Source organism: Lonchura striata, chromosome 3 (assembly GCF_050655825.1).
Source record: "Lonchura striata isolate lonStrDom1 chromosome 3, ASM5065582v1, whole genome shotgun sequence".
In the NCBI taxonomy this organism is placed as follows: Eukaryota; Metazoa; Chordata; class Aves; order Passeriformes; family Estrildidae; genus Lonchura; species Lonchura striata.
In genome coordinates this window covers 76224303-76238959 of record NC_140705.1, presented here as the reverse complement: position 1 = coordinate 76238959, position 14657 = coordinate 76224303, and the positions used below count along the sequence as shown (strand labels likewise).

At 38.9% G+C, this 14657-nt stretch overlaps 1 protein-coding gene across 5 annotated transcripts in view; it reads right to left on the bottom strand.

The window, feature by feature from the left end:
• RPS6KA2 (ribosomal protein S6 kinase A2) overlaps positions 1-14657 on the bottom strand; it is a 279608-nt gene that overhangs the window by 28528 nt on the left and 236423 nt on the right. For all 5 annotated transcript variants that reach the window (XM_031504319.3, XM_085576816.1, XM_021544171.3 and 2 more), the window contains 3 exons: positions 9466-9568; positions 4702-4832; positions 2956-3081 (listed from right to left, as the gene is read on the bottom strand). In XM_031504319.3, coding sequence (XP_031360179.1) covers positions 2956-3081; positions 4702-4832; positions 9466-9568 — 360 coding nt within the window. The remainder of the gene's footprint in view (positions 1-2955; positions 3082-4701; positions 4833-9465; positions 9569-14657) is intronic.

Sequence of the window (14657 nt, the reverse complement as noted above, 5' to 3'; positions counted from 1 at the left end):
AAGAGAAAGTTAAGAGTAAAATTTTAAAAGCTCCTCAGAGTATGTACGTGCAAGTAGAATATGACACATGGATTTGCTAAACCAACATCTACCTGCACTGACCTAGATAGGTGGTTACTAGTTTCAGGGTAGACTCAATTTGCAGGAAATTTGACTGTCTACAGGGTTTTCTCTTGCAGGGTAGTGAAATGCTCTCAGAAGTGGAGATATGTCTGAATTCTGAAATATTGCACTTAAGAGCCTGAGGGCATGTCTAAAATAGCTTTAGAGTTTATTATTAGCATTTCATTTTTACAGATGACATGGAAGAAGAGGGAATAGGTTGCAAGAAAAGTCTTTTCTTCAGCAGGCTCCATGATTGGATTTCCAGAGGCAGTACAGCTGCCTACAGCGGCAGAGAGGTGTCTGGGGGAAATTCCAAAAGCTCCTCAGTGAGCAACGTGCCTAATCTCAATCAGCTCTGAAAAGAGTGAAATTCCAGACCTGTTAAAATGCTTTTACAACACCAGTAAAGAACTTCTTTGCGCTGCTAGACATCTAATTACCTTGACAAGATGCACTCCAATTAGTAGCAGATGGCCAGGAAAAGGAAAAGGGTTGAAGTGTTTTGCATTTTATTAAGTATATTCTGCTTCTGGGCTAGGAAAGGTTTTACTTTTCTGGCTGTGACTCTGACTCAAGTTACTCTGGCCAGGTAATTTCCTGACTCAGTAAGACACCGTGGAACAACAGCAAACAAGGTGAGGGGCAGGCTCCATGGAAGGATTATTTATTTACACAGTGACATGGTGTGTGTCTTCCCTCAGTGATGCCACCACCATGTCCTTAACTCCTTCCCTATCACCAGCCTCCCCTGAGGGAGACAGGATGATGCTCTCTGAGGTGTTGGCAGTTCCTCTGAAAGAGGGAGCTTTTAATGAGTTGGTGCAAGGCAAATGGGGCTGCTGCCTATCACACAAACTATCATTGCAGACACTTTTTCCTGTGAATGTTACATACTAGAGAATGCTGAGAAAATTATACTTACTAACAGAAATGAAAAGAGCCTAATTACAATGATTTTTAAAGAGAGAGTTAAAGGATGCGTGTCAAAAGGGACTGATATATAATTATGATAATATCAGTTGCAACTCCTGTGCTAATTACTTGAAATGGGTGGCGTGTAATTCTTTTGAAAGCAAGCTACTCTGACAACAAAATTATATAATCGTATTATGAAATTACAATAAAGTTGAAAGAAAAGTAAAATTAATATATTGGTAGAAGTAATAACCAAAGAGGCAGCACTAAATGTGCTGGAAAGACAGAACAAACAGAAGCCCACCAACTGTCTCCAACACAAATCTGTGCTACACATTTGACTCACACAGTGTCAGAAACTGAGATGCTGCACATGTTGCCTACACTGGCAGTCAAAATCAAGACATATTTATATGACAAGAAAAGAGTTGTAAGAAGTGGAAGAACAAAGGAGTAAAAAGAGGAAATATTAAAAAAAAATGGGAAAGAGCATAAACCTATCAATCACAGTGCTGAACTGTGCTGGAGCTTTGAGAATCTCCATGCCTTGGCTTTGTTCTGGATCCTCTGAGGTACCCCAGACATCCAGCCTATTGAGCATGCTGGGCCCTGTCTGATTTGGGCACTCAGACATCTTCAAGGGATGAGGTTTTTCTATTTGGTTTCACACTGGCTGTATTACACTGATAAATCTGTCCACAATACTTGGTATAAATGGAATATTAAAGTTATTACTTAAATTTAGTATACATTATGTTCATCATGGATGTATTAAAGTTATACAGAACCCACACCTACTATAACATAATGCCATCTGTTGACAAATGACCTAGGCACTGAAAAGCTCTGATTTTTTTCATTCATTAGAAATGAAATAATAGCACATTCATATGCAAGGCCACAGATCTGCTGGTAAGTCCATGACTTTAATTATGGTGTAGCCTAGAAAAATGAACCATTGTTTGAACAGTGACATCAACAGATTGTAGGTTAATAGTGGTTTCCAGATTTGTGTGGCCACCATGAGGAAACATGAAAAGTTTAATGGATTTTCATGCATACTGCATTGCCATCAGTCTAGTAGTGGAAAATAAGACAGAATAAAACGTTTCATATTATTCTATTGACTGTCTGGAGGTCGTTTATCTCATGAACTGCAGTTTAGATCACGTTAAGCTCTCATCATCTCATTTAATAGCAAAGACACAATCTCATTTATTAGCAAAATTTACATCTCATTTCTAAAATTTTAAAGCAGCAAAAGTACACTGGCAGTTGGCTAGATCTCCTCATTTGCTGCAACTTTGGTAAATACTCTTCTCTATGTACTGCAATCTGTTCCCATGAGATGCTACAGAGTGAAAGGATCTCACCTAACTTCCCCTGTTTCTTTAAATTCTGTGTTATAATCTACCCTTGTCCCTTTCTGGTAGAAGAAAAAAACCCTGTAGTACTTTTCTAACGTATGAGTGTTTTCATTGCTAAACTTTTCCTTAAAGAAAAGTGCACGTTTGAAAGTCTTCCTCTGAGCTGTTATCTCACAACCACTTGCCACTGGTCTGTATCCTGCCATGGCTGCATGCTATTTATTCAATAGCATTGAATAGAAAGAAGAATGTTTCAACTTTGCAATAATTTTTTATGTAATTTTTAGAAATTATGATGATTCAGTGTAGGCTATGTTAAAATTCTTATTCAAGTTTGCAAGGAGCATGGCTGAAGTGATTAACAGGATTTCCATGCAAGACAGCAAAGGTCTTTTGGAATTCTATGTGGTGGGATTGAAGTGCGAAAAATATGGAAGACTTATCATGAAACCTGCCATTTTACAAAACAGAAAAAAATCCCAAGCAACACCTAGCAACAAGAAATAAGCCAACAAAGAAGCAGAGCAGCCTCAGCTGCATTTCTGGCATTTACTAGAGGCTTTCTTACCTTCACTGCAAACTCTGTTTCTGTAGCTTTATGAATGCATCTCTTGCACACTGAATAGGAGCCAATTCCTATGTCCTCCTTGATCTCGTATCCATCAGTAAAGTGAATGTTGTTCCCATGTAGCTGCTATAGGGAAAGACAAAAGAAACAAGGAAATCAGGACATGGATCTGTAAAAGCAAGGACTAGCTTCCTCTTGAAGAAGGTCCTTGATCTCCTCTCCTTCATAGAACTCTCTTGTCCTTAGCAGCTTTTCCAAATCAAATCAAAAAGTTCTGAAGCTCTTTATGTAAACAAGCAAATGTGTCTTTTCCATTTCTACCTTTTTCCAGTCTGTAAGATGGAATTGTCTATGTAGAAGTAGTGGCAAAACTGTTGTGCTTTTCAAAACTATTTTTGGAATGCAGAAAATCACCATATATTAGAAATTCATAGGAAACTGTGGGCCCAAATTTCCTGACAAATCCACATATCTTGACAATATAAACTGATTTCTAATTACTGAGGGGCAGATAACATAAAATACTAATAGTTTCACTGTCTTCAAGAGAGATACCCTATATATGGGGGGCACCTCCAAAACATTGGAGGTTTTGTCTAGAATATGTTTATCTGCAGTTTCTTTGTGAGAGAGAAGTTAATATTTTAAGCCATTAATTCATATGCTCTTTGAAAAATGTCTGGGCAGGTAGACTGGTTCAATGGTGAGCCCCAAATCTGAGGCTTTGCTGCAAATTCCATCCCAGGACTCAAGAAATGACCAGCACCTCTAAAAGTCCTCCAGAATTCTCTGTCTGAAAATGCAGCCTTGCTAGCAAAGTCCACACAGAACCTGCCAAATTCTAAGACATGCATATGCCAATATTCAACATATTTTTACAAAGCAAATCATAGGAATATATATAACATTTCTGAGATCTAATGGCTTGGGTAACATTTCACTTACTGTTCCATAAAAGCATGTTTAACAGTATGACACATTTCACTGTAAATAATTAAAACGGAGATGAAAATCTACAAAAACCACAGGTAGGATCTTCCCTGCTTGAGGCATGGGTATGAGAGGGAGCTTTTTCCTAGTGAGAAAATTGGCTGCATCCTTAAGCAGCCCAGTTCGTTCTCCCCGTTCCCTTCTCCTCTCATGTATTGAACCTCTTGTAGCAATTTATTTCTGGTTTAAAGTACAACTGGATAGATTTTTTTAGGAGAATGGCAGCAAAGAACCAAGTGGTTGGTATTTTCCCCCATCAAGCACCCTGGTTTAGGTGAGTACACCCAGCCTTTTGTGCAACAGCAGCAGGAGTACAGTGGTCTCTTACACCCAGGAGCTTGGGCTCTGTGTCTCTGGGAGAACATAGCAGTAATTCATCAAACCCCTTTGCCAGCAGAGATTGGATCATGTAACCCATGACAAAACTGTTGGGAATGAAACACATTCAGTGAAAGAACAGTATTTCATTACTTGCTCTGCATGCACAACTGGAATCCTGTTTCAGGTATTGAGAAGTACTTTTCATTTTAGTTGTGACAAAATGCAGTTCCTATTTCCTTTGCAAAGGTGGTGAGGAACGTTTTATACATAAAAGCATTTGCAAAAAATTTCTCATTTTCCAACACCTACATGCTGCATTTAAAACACCTCCTTCCCACACTAGATAGCTGTGAAATGCCAGTGAGAACATTAGGCAGTTTAAATACACACATACGTATGTGCACATCAGATGTGAAATGTAACCAGCATCAGTACCTGTACAATTGGATGAACAGTGATTTTGTGCACATCTTGCTGTGCAGGCTCCTGCACCAAGTTAGAGGCAACAAAGCTGAACCCTCTGAAAAGATGATGAGCATTGGCACTTGGAGGAACACCTGGGGAATCTGTAGGAGAAGGAAGAAAATGGCCTCATGAGCTGCACAAAAGAACAGACAGGAATAGCACGGCACTACAACAAAGTCACCCCTGCCAGTCAATAGCAGATCTGATAAACTGGCAGACACAGGGGAATATAATTAATCTCCCTAGCAAGGCTTTGGTGTGCCTTCTCCATTGCTTTCCTCTGTTTTGAACAATGCAGGGGTATTGTTTGCAAGGATATCTCTGTTGGATACAGGTTTGTTTCACAGGGCATTCTTAGGCAAAGTACTGCCTGTGCCAAGAGTGCACAGAGCGAGAGAAGGCACAGGGCAGAGAGGCTTGGTGAGAGATAGGAGACTCAAGGCAGAGCCCCTTGCAGGGCTTATCAGATGTTCTCCAGGAAGAAGCTACAGGCTTCTATAAAGCTGGAAAAAAGCTGGAAAAAAGCTATAGGCTGCTATGTCTGTTCTTAGCAGCACAATTTAACTACAGAAATGACAAAGATCAAAGTGGCACACTCCGTGGGTCAGGAGAATATAGAGAATGCATGAAAAGAATGTAAAAGCACAATACTCCAGTAGTGGCCTTATAGGAATCTTCTGGAGCAGCTTTAGGAGCCGGGACTTACTCCAGGGAAGATAGTGGCTGACTTGCCCTCAGGTGGAAAAAAAAACAAGGATTGTTTTAACTAATCTTCATGGAGGTTTTCTCCCCATCCCTTCCCCTGACATGGCAAAAGGAGGGAAGGAATAGCTAAAGTTCAAAAACTCCCGAATTATTCTATCTTTGGAACGCAATAAGCTGAGAGCATTACTTTGTACCTGCAGCACTGCTCAGTGAGAGAAGCAGCATGACGAAGCAAGCAGAGCTGTGCTTCACTTAGAATTCTGAAAAGCTTTGAAGAGATCTTTCTCCCCAGTGTATGTTTTATCCTGGGTATTTTCCTCAGCAAGAAGAATCACTTTGTAAACTATTCCTTGGCAACAGGCTGGGTATTATAAAACCTATATTACTAAAATTTGCTAACCTTTTTTTCGGTTCCTGGGGGGCTTGTGGGGTTTTTTCTCTTTTTCCCTTCACATTTCCTCCAATGCACCATGGAATTTACTGACAAAGTTACAGAGTTAGATTTTCATTAGAAAGCTATTTCCTTGTAGTGAAGTGTGTAAATACCCAGTTGTCTAAAGAAAATACATCCCCAGTGAGCTTTTTATCTGACTCACCTGCTTGAGGCCCTGAAAATATGTAAAGATGTGTACTTAGCATGCACACACCCTGTATAAATCTACTGGTCAAATGAGTAGAGAAACTGAAGTCAGAACTTGATAAAACCAATATATATCTGCTTGGGAATAAACAAAACTGAGACCAGATAATTCCATTTCTCATCACAAAGCTGCCTCAGCTTTGACAGGAGTCAAGAGTCAGTGTGTTCTTACTGCACAGCAAGCAGAGTTCAGATGGAGAAGATTGTCTTTCGGTAAAATGGCATGGGATTTTTGTTTATCTCAGTGTTTTTGATGGGCACTCTCCTTGCAAATATGTGGATGAATCACACCAGACCTCTTGCATCACTGGATACTTCCTACCATGGCATATCTATAACAGTGATTTTTACACAAGGGATTAATTAAGAGGAAAGAATGTTTGTTAAAAAAAAGAGGAATAACAATAATTCACATCTTAAAACTTTTGAACCTCAGAAAAGCTGTGATGCAGCTCTAAAACAAAAGTGGTAGGTGAGCTCTGTTTAAAAAAACTGTTCCTTCATAATTCACTGCCAATCGCTTCAGCAAATACTGCAGAAGAACTATTGATGATTTGGTGTTCACTATTAAATATTCATCACCAACAACTGATTTGCCCATTAAAACATTTCTGCTAAGTGCAAAATTATGCATAAATTATGTTAATTAACTGATAGCTCAGATACAGAAATAATTTTTCTAGGCCTTATAAATCAGAATAATTTCATATATCTGAATTAGATTCACTTACAAGCACCAATCTTGTTTAATGGTTATTTTTCTTCCTGTGAAAAGTAATAATGCTTTGTTCCACTACAGTATCTAAGTTTAAGGGTTTTCAAAGGCTTCATAACTCTTAAGTTACTTCCTTCCTCATGTTTCACTGGGGTTAGCAAACATCTTATCTGTAAAGGAGTATATTTAGATACTTCAGGTGAAACTTCACATACTTTTTTTTCAGCAGTAAAGCCAGTCTAAAACATCCCTGCTGGTTACAGCCTGCTGTCCCATCAATTACAGCAGCACAAACATTTGTGGACTGAAGTCTAAATTGGGTCACAAGAACGATCTTGGTTTGATCCTTGTCCAAATCACCATTTCTAACCTAGATTACTTCAGCCTCCAGCTCCCTGTAAGGAGCTGAGTCACCACAAATGAGATGTGGGGTCACAGTGGTGAATTTAGGAAGCAAATGGCCAAAAAAAGCAACTCCAACTTGGACAAGTCTCTGAGAAAAAGTGATGTGAAACTATAGCCACATAAATGATCTGTCAGTCTCAGAAACCACATCTTTGGCACACTCAGGTCTGAAGTTAAGAATCCACAGAATGTGGTTTCAACCTCCAGGGTAAAGGAAGTTTCTGAGGTACAGCAAATCACTGGACTGACAGGGTTTACTGGATGCAAAACTTTGACACAAACCTGCTTTCAGACAGGAGAACTCCTTCATAAAGGCAGTGTAAAATAGTGATTGACAGCTTTGTTAAAACACAACTGCATGATCATGAAGCAGGAATTATTACAGGCTGTTCTCAGTAATAGGGTTACTTTGTTTGGGGTCTATGTACTCATAATCATAAGCAAAATAAAAAAGGTTATTGCTCTATTCCATTGGCAATATGAGCCAGTATTAAACACACTTGTGATACTCTCCCCAATTTATATGACCCTAATAGTCAACAGTCAGGGGCTGAAAAGTATTCTGCCAGTCTGCCAGGGCTTTTCCATCATTCTGAAAGTGTAAATGGATTCATGAAAGTGTAAATGTTTGATCCTCAGGCCACTATCCATGGTAACCCAAAGCAGAATTGAAGAAGGCCACCTCCCCACCCTTGCCATCACCCCAAAACAAACCTTCCAAGTCAGTGTCTCGTAGGAAATAACAAATTTAATTAGGCAACAGCAGTTAAATGTAGATTGTAATTTATAGCCCCAGGCATCAGTAAAAGCAATGAAGTGTGAACTTCCAAAGCAATCCAAACTTTTAATGCTTCTTTGCATTTCAGTGACACTTCCCATGGGAGAAGCAGAGCACACATTCTTGAAGACCAGATTAACTTGCAACCTCCAATATTTCAGAGAAATTAGTGCTTCTGAAATCTAAATTAAAGCTAAAATCAGATGTGTGAAATGTCTAGAAACCAAAGATCATATTTCTATGCAGGGGAATAGGAATATCAGGACATGACCAACATATAACTGGAGACAGGTGGATGTTCCAGTTATAAAAACAAGAATAGAATATTTTTATAGTTCGTAAAAGGCAGAACATCCTTGGGAAAAGAAAATAGGAACTGACTGAGGAAAGATTTGAAGTAGATACCCTTATTTCAAACCCATGAAAGGAAATTTGAACCAGGCTTTGAATAGTATTTTGGGCTAGTTTTAAGTCAAAATGGTGTAGGTCACGATAAGTCTGAATAAAAACTGCAGGAAATCTCAGCTCTGATTCGCATGCTATAATATAGGTGTTTTCATAATGAAAGCTCAGATCTTTCCCTCTCACTGCAACAGTTCTGAGGATTTGAGGATTTCAATTTGAGGATTGAAGCTTGAGACCTTATACTTGATTGTTACACAATATTATGTAGCATTTACAGTGCTTACCACCTTTAAAGTGTTTTGCAACAACAGCTAATTCAATGTTTACACTTTAGAAAGCATAAACGGGTAATTCTTGACACAGGTACATCACAGGTAGAAATGTCATGTACTTTATTCATGTCTAGCAGAAGGCAACATTATAAGTGGGATTACCACTCTGACATTATTAATATTCTTGTTTATTTAAAAGAGTGGAAAGATTGAATTTTATGCAACAGATACCTTCATATATGTAGTGTACAAAGCATGGTATTTCTTTAGGAAATAGAAGTTACAGGAACAACATTCTATCTGCAAGCATTTTCTAAATATTCTGGGCCAAATTTCCTGTTGGCATAACTCTGCTGACCTGAGAACTAGATGATTCTTCATTGCTTTTAACTACACAATAACTTCCAGTAGTCCACAGTCCATGGGATGTCATAATTAAACAAAACATCTATGCAATATCTAATAACATACTAACTTGCAGAGATACAAAGTTACTTGAAGCCAAGGTAATTTAACATAGTTAAATTCAGCTAGTAAGCAAAGATAAGTAATAAAATAGCAAAAGAATAGTTATTTTTCCTTTAAAAAATGTGAAATCTGTTTTTCCTGAAGACAAGTTAATATGAAGCTGGTGAAATACTTATGAGCTTCTTTGCTGGAAAAGCAAAATCAGTCATTGCTTCCTACTGGATATGGCAAAACCCTGTAATGCCACAGGTGATCAGACTTTTAAGCTGCGTTGGAATAGGGAGGGGAAAAGACAAATGAATTTACTAACTGAAAAGGTGAATTACCCACGTGCCACCTTACTAACCTGTAGGGGTCCGAGAGGTGAACTCTGGATCAAAATGAAAGGTGTCTTCTGGCCGCCCCACTGCGGGCTTGAAAGGCGGCTTGATTTCTTTTCTGTACAGTTTCTACAAGGAGAAAAACAGACCACAATCAGCATCAGTGTGTTACACTCTCAGCATCTGGAGATACACTCCCCTCCTTTCTTTAGGGTGGGCTCCCTCAGCTCCATGCTATCCTCGCTGGACTGCCAGACAAGGATGATGGAGCTGTGGTTCTGGCTCTTGCTTTACCACTTGGCCTAAAGTCTGTGACCTGGATGGTCCCTGCACATTTTAGCTACTGGAATAATAAATATAAACACAAATGTTCCTGGCAAAAAATTTAGCCCATAGGCTGGAACAGTATTCCAAGCTGGAGCATCTGGAAATTCACTGGTCTAAGGGCAGAACTGGAATGTGCAATGCTAAGACCAGGAAACAGGGTAACTTCAGCAGTACAGCAACCAGCACAAAGAATTGCTAGGAAGCCATGACTGCTTTAGCATTTATTATTTGTCAAGAAGCAGCAATGTGTTTGACATGCTGCCAGACTGAGCTGAGCAATGGTTGTAAGGCTGTAAGGACCAGGTCGGCTGCCTGGTCCTTACAGCCTAATCAAGACTTGTTCTTTTAGCATATCTGGTAAAAGGGAAGAGGATTTACAGCTGATGATTACATGAAATTCCCACCAAAAATGCTAGGGAGAAAGCACTGTGGATGGGTGGGCAATCATACTGAAGCTCTACATGTGGCTTGAACTGAGGAACAAAACAAAGCGAAAACATAATGAAGATAGGAAGGTATGTAACGTAAGTATTGCTAAGTGTGCAAGTTTCTGCTGGTGCCTGAGGAGTCATGTAGGGGATCACCTAGGTAACAGGCACCATAAGTTCATCCTAATATATCCTGCCTTTGTTATGAGGGACTTCATGTCCTTTTTACTCATTCTCAGAGATTTTTAAGAAATTGCTACCCCATGCTCCATTGCAAGCACTCCCACAAACACAGACAAGCACACTGAGGTGAGGATGTCTGGATCTGATCCAAAGCTTGTAGAGGTTAATGGAAAGAGCCCATTGATTTCAGCCATCTTTGCATCAGCTCTGCCTGAAATGGCCAAAACTGAACATCATGCTAATGGCAGCATGGGGAGCACAGGTCCAGTTGGACTCCCTGCCCCGTGTTGCAGTCCCTTTCTAGCAATGCTTTGTTCTCAGGTTTCAAAGGGCTGAATTAGTTGCCACAGACAGTTCCCAGTAATTAACATATCTGAGCATAAATATAGCGTTTAATGCAAACTTTCAAATCATGATAAGAACTGGAGAGTTCAACTTTATGACTGTTTGCAATATGTATTTTTAGGTTAGCTCTTAAAACAACTTCCTAATAAACTGATTTTTCAGATGTTTAATGGACATTACTAAATGCTTGTCCAGCTCCCTGCGTGCAGGAAGATTCTTTTTAACTGTGTGTTTTCTGGGGAATTAACTTCTGTAATACAAAGCATGTAGTCAAATCTAAGATACACATATCACCATAGTTTGAATTGAATTTTGCATAAAGGTTCATGATTTTGCATAAATAAAGGTTCTTGAAGGAGAACATTCTGTAACATAGTATTAGCTTTAACATAAAGGATATATTTGTGGTTGAGTTATGATTCCTTGGGAAAGGGAGACAGTGAGGTTGGAAATGACTACAATAATTAATGGCCATTTCACCATAAAAAGTTCCTGCTTGCGTAAAACTGCTCCATATCTTTGGAGAGGAAAGGAGATGAATAACTGCTGTGAGCCACAATGGAAAGCCAGTCTTCCAAATAATTAAAAGCCAATTGCAATCTTATGCAGGAAGTGTCACTCATCAGCTGAACAGTATCAACCTAGTAATTAACATACATCTTTTTCTGTCTGCCCAGAACTTCACAAGAGAACTCAGCACCTACTGAAGGTTTTTCTGTTGCTAGGATTTCACCTTGAGAAGCTATTTGCTTCCCAGCTTCCCTTTATTTGTCTTAGTTCACAACTGCAGTACTTCTACTGCAGAAAGCAATATGGTCACATGCACATGCTTCCTCACGGAATTAACTGCACAGCTCATCCTGTGAGGTCCAAAAATTGGAAAATGTTCCAGAGCTGTACATCATTCAGGAATCGCACTCTCTTTTCATTATCGTAACCATATTCTTTCTGGCCTCTTAATTCCTTCCCCCATCTGTAGTTTCTTAAGTGCTGCTGGAGCTACATTTGTATTTTGAATCCCTAACCCACATCCTCCACTGCTAGAGAGTGATTTAAGATTCATCGTGAGTCACACGCCACCAAAAGATTTATAATCACAAATTTGCTTTCTGGGAGGGGATGGAAACAAAGAAGTTTCCTGTGTGAGTGAAAGGTACTCCTTTTGAGAACACCCCTTATGACTCCCTTTTCCTTTTCCTTGCCCACTTGTGACAAAAAAAAGACAACAGAACAGCTAAAGGTAAACTGCCTAAAACTTTTTTTTTCCTCAAGCTCTAGAATAGAGTAACTAAATTAAATCATTGAGGACCAGGAAAAGCAGAGTAGCATCATCTATGAACTTCTCCATCCAACACTGGCTCCAGCTCTCTGAGTGAGCCACTACAGCCAAGCGAAATCACTAAACCACAGGGCAGCACAACACAATTAAACATGAAGGCCTGCTACAGGCAGAACACCTCTCCCTTTTAAAACCTGCATCCTCCTGTAGACTTTAAAACTCAGTGTGGCACAAGCTGATCTAAAAAATAGTAAGAATCACAGCCATTGCTTCGCATACACATAGAGAGAGAAGCTCCTGGAGGATTTGTGATCCTTCTGGATTTTTCAAGAATATTTTTAATTTTAGGAAATGTATGAATATAATATCTCTTACCGTGGTCCCCAGATTATTCAGGGATGATGTATCTTGACCTCTTCTGGCAGAAACCAACCAGAGTAGGAAATGACAGCAAGTTAAATTTCAAATCTTGCATTTGACCATTCCTATCAGACTGTCCATAACTTTGGGTGAAGTTTAAGCAGTTATGTACTTTCTAAGTCATGGTAATCTTAGTACTGTATGCAAAAGCTACAGTGAGTTCCATTATCTGATTAAATGGGAAGAGGTTCCCAGTTTTCCTGGTTTAAATTCCAGTTTTGATATCCAAATATTTCTTTTGGGGCATCTTATTAGGCATTTAAAATAGACTTTGGATATCATAGTGATAACTGGAGCATTTAAATTTCATGCTGGGTACTTATAATCATTATATGTTTGTTATCTTGCACAGGTATAAGAAGCTGAGGATTTTTTTTTTCTTTCACATTGTTCCCACATCCATAAAGGAGAATTGCACTCCTTAGCCATTAATGCTTTAATGAAAATACTATTTATTTCTCTTTCCCTGTAAAGAAGAAGCTCCAACATTCCATCACCATTTTTTTTAAACTGGCTACATCATTGACTCAGCACAGGAGAATGTGACTGACAGGTATGAAGAATCACTGCATAACACACAGTGTTGTGGGATCCAGAGGCTGAGCTGAGGGAGTGCATAAACCACAGAACAAAGCAGATGGTCTCCATGAAAACACCGATTTAGATATTCACACCTGGACACACATCTATGCTTCTGACCACTTATCAACTCCTCACATCCTCCTGAGACTTTCATAATAAGTACCTATGAATTAATTAGAAACCATATCTATAGCAGTTTAAGAAATTACAAGCTTCTACTCTCCTTCAGATTTCAGACAAAAACATTTTTATTTGAAATAACTAATTTTCATCCAAGTGCCACTGACTTTTTCTAAAAATATGCTGCCATATCCCTAGTATGATCCTTATCTGAACACCTCCTCAGCTGGAACTTCAATAATACATGAGAGAGAGTAGTAATAAAATGCTGCAACAATGTGTTTTCTTCTATTCTTACTTATAAGTATTTAATTTTTCATCACCTTTAAAAAAAACACACTGCTAAAAACCCCAAAGATGTAAATGCTCTGTACAGATGTAAATGTCTGACAAATATCTAGAAAAAGAAAATGGTTTAATTTCATTAAAAACTATTTAGTCATTTCCTGAACAGAGTTTCTTTGATGAAGAATTGAATTATTCCTTAGACAACTTCTAGAAATAGAAAGATGCTACCCTTCACAGTGGTGCACTTGTAGTGTGTGAATAAAGTCCCTTGATACATATACCTGTCATGGCAAATCCGATAAGCAGACAAAAGGATGAACTACATTCTGAAATGCTTGTCCTCTCCTAGATTAATGACTCAGTGTTATTGCTTGCAAATGACAGAAAAGCTAGCAGAATTCAGACCCTAGGATTAATTTTTTGCTGTTTGTAGAATTGGTAATTAAATAATTTATAGTTTCAGTTCAGTTTGATCTCTGATTAATATTGAAGGAAAAAGAACTGGAATCCACTTTCTTCCCATTCCTTTCCTCAGCTGTATTTGGCAGTTCATTTTCAAGCATGTAATTTGCTATAGTTCAAATTTAGTCTGTCATCCAAACAAAAACTACTGTTTACAGCCCACTCCTCCGACAGCAGTCTGCAAAAAGGGATTGCATTTTTCATTTTCAATGAAAAGACAGAAATTCATTATGCATGACCTGGAAAGAAGAAACAGTAGTAAAAAATCAGGAAGCATACTGTGCTTTCTCAGAGCCAATGACTTAAATTATTTGAAGTCAACTTGTTTTGGGTCTGCTTGTCTTAAGAAGACAAGGAGGTGCAAGGTTAATAAGCAGGTGAAACTGTCAAGGAGCTAGACATCTAATCTCTCTTCTGAGCATCCCAGCCTTGATCATGAAAGACAATCCATTCATTTAACAACAGATCTATTGAATTTACGTCATGGTGCCTGCTAAATGCCTCAGAGCAGCCAGACTTCTATTTGCAGAAACCTCCAGCTATTTTTCACTCTGGAACTTAGGGCTTTGTTACAGGGTAACAGCTGTAAAAATGTGAGTCTTAGAAAGTATCATGCCACCATTTAAGTCTGGGAAAAAACCCCTGTGTCAGATTGCCAGCAGCTCATTTAGTGCAGAAGTTAGCCAGAAGTTAAACCTAAGGTGGCCGGCAATTTTGGTGAAGGATGGCACCCTGGAACATGGGAACAGCTTCTGGGAAAGGCCAGGAGGAGGAGGGTTCCCTG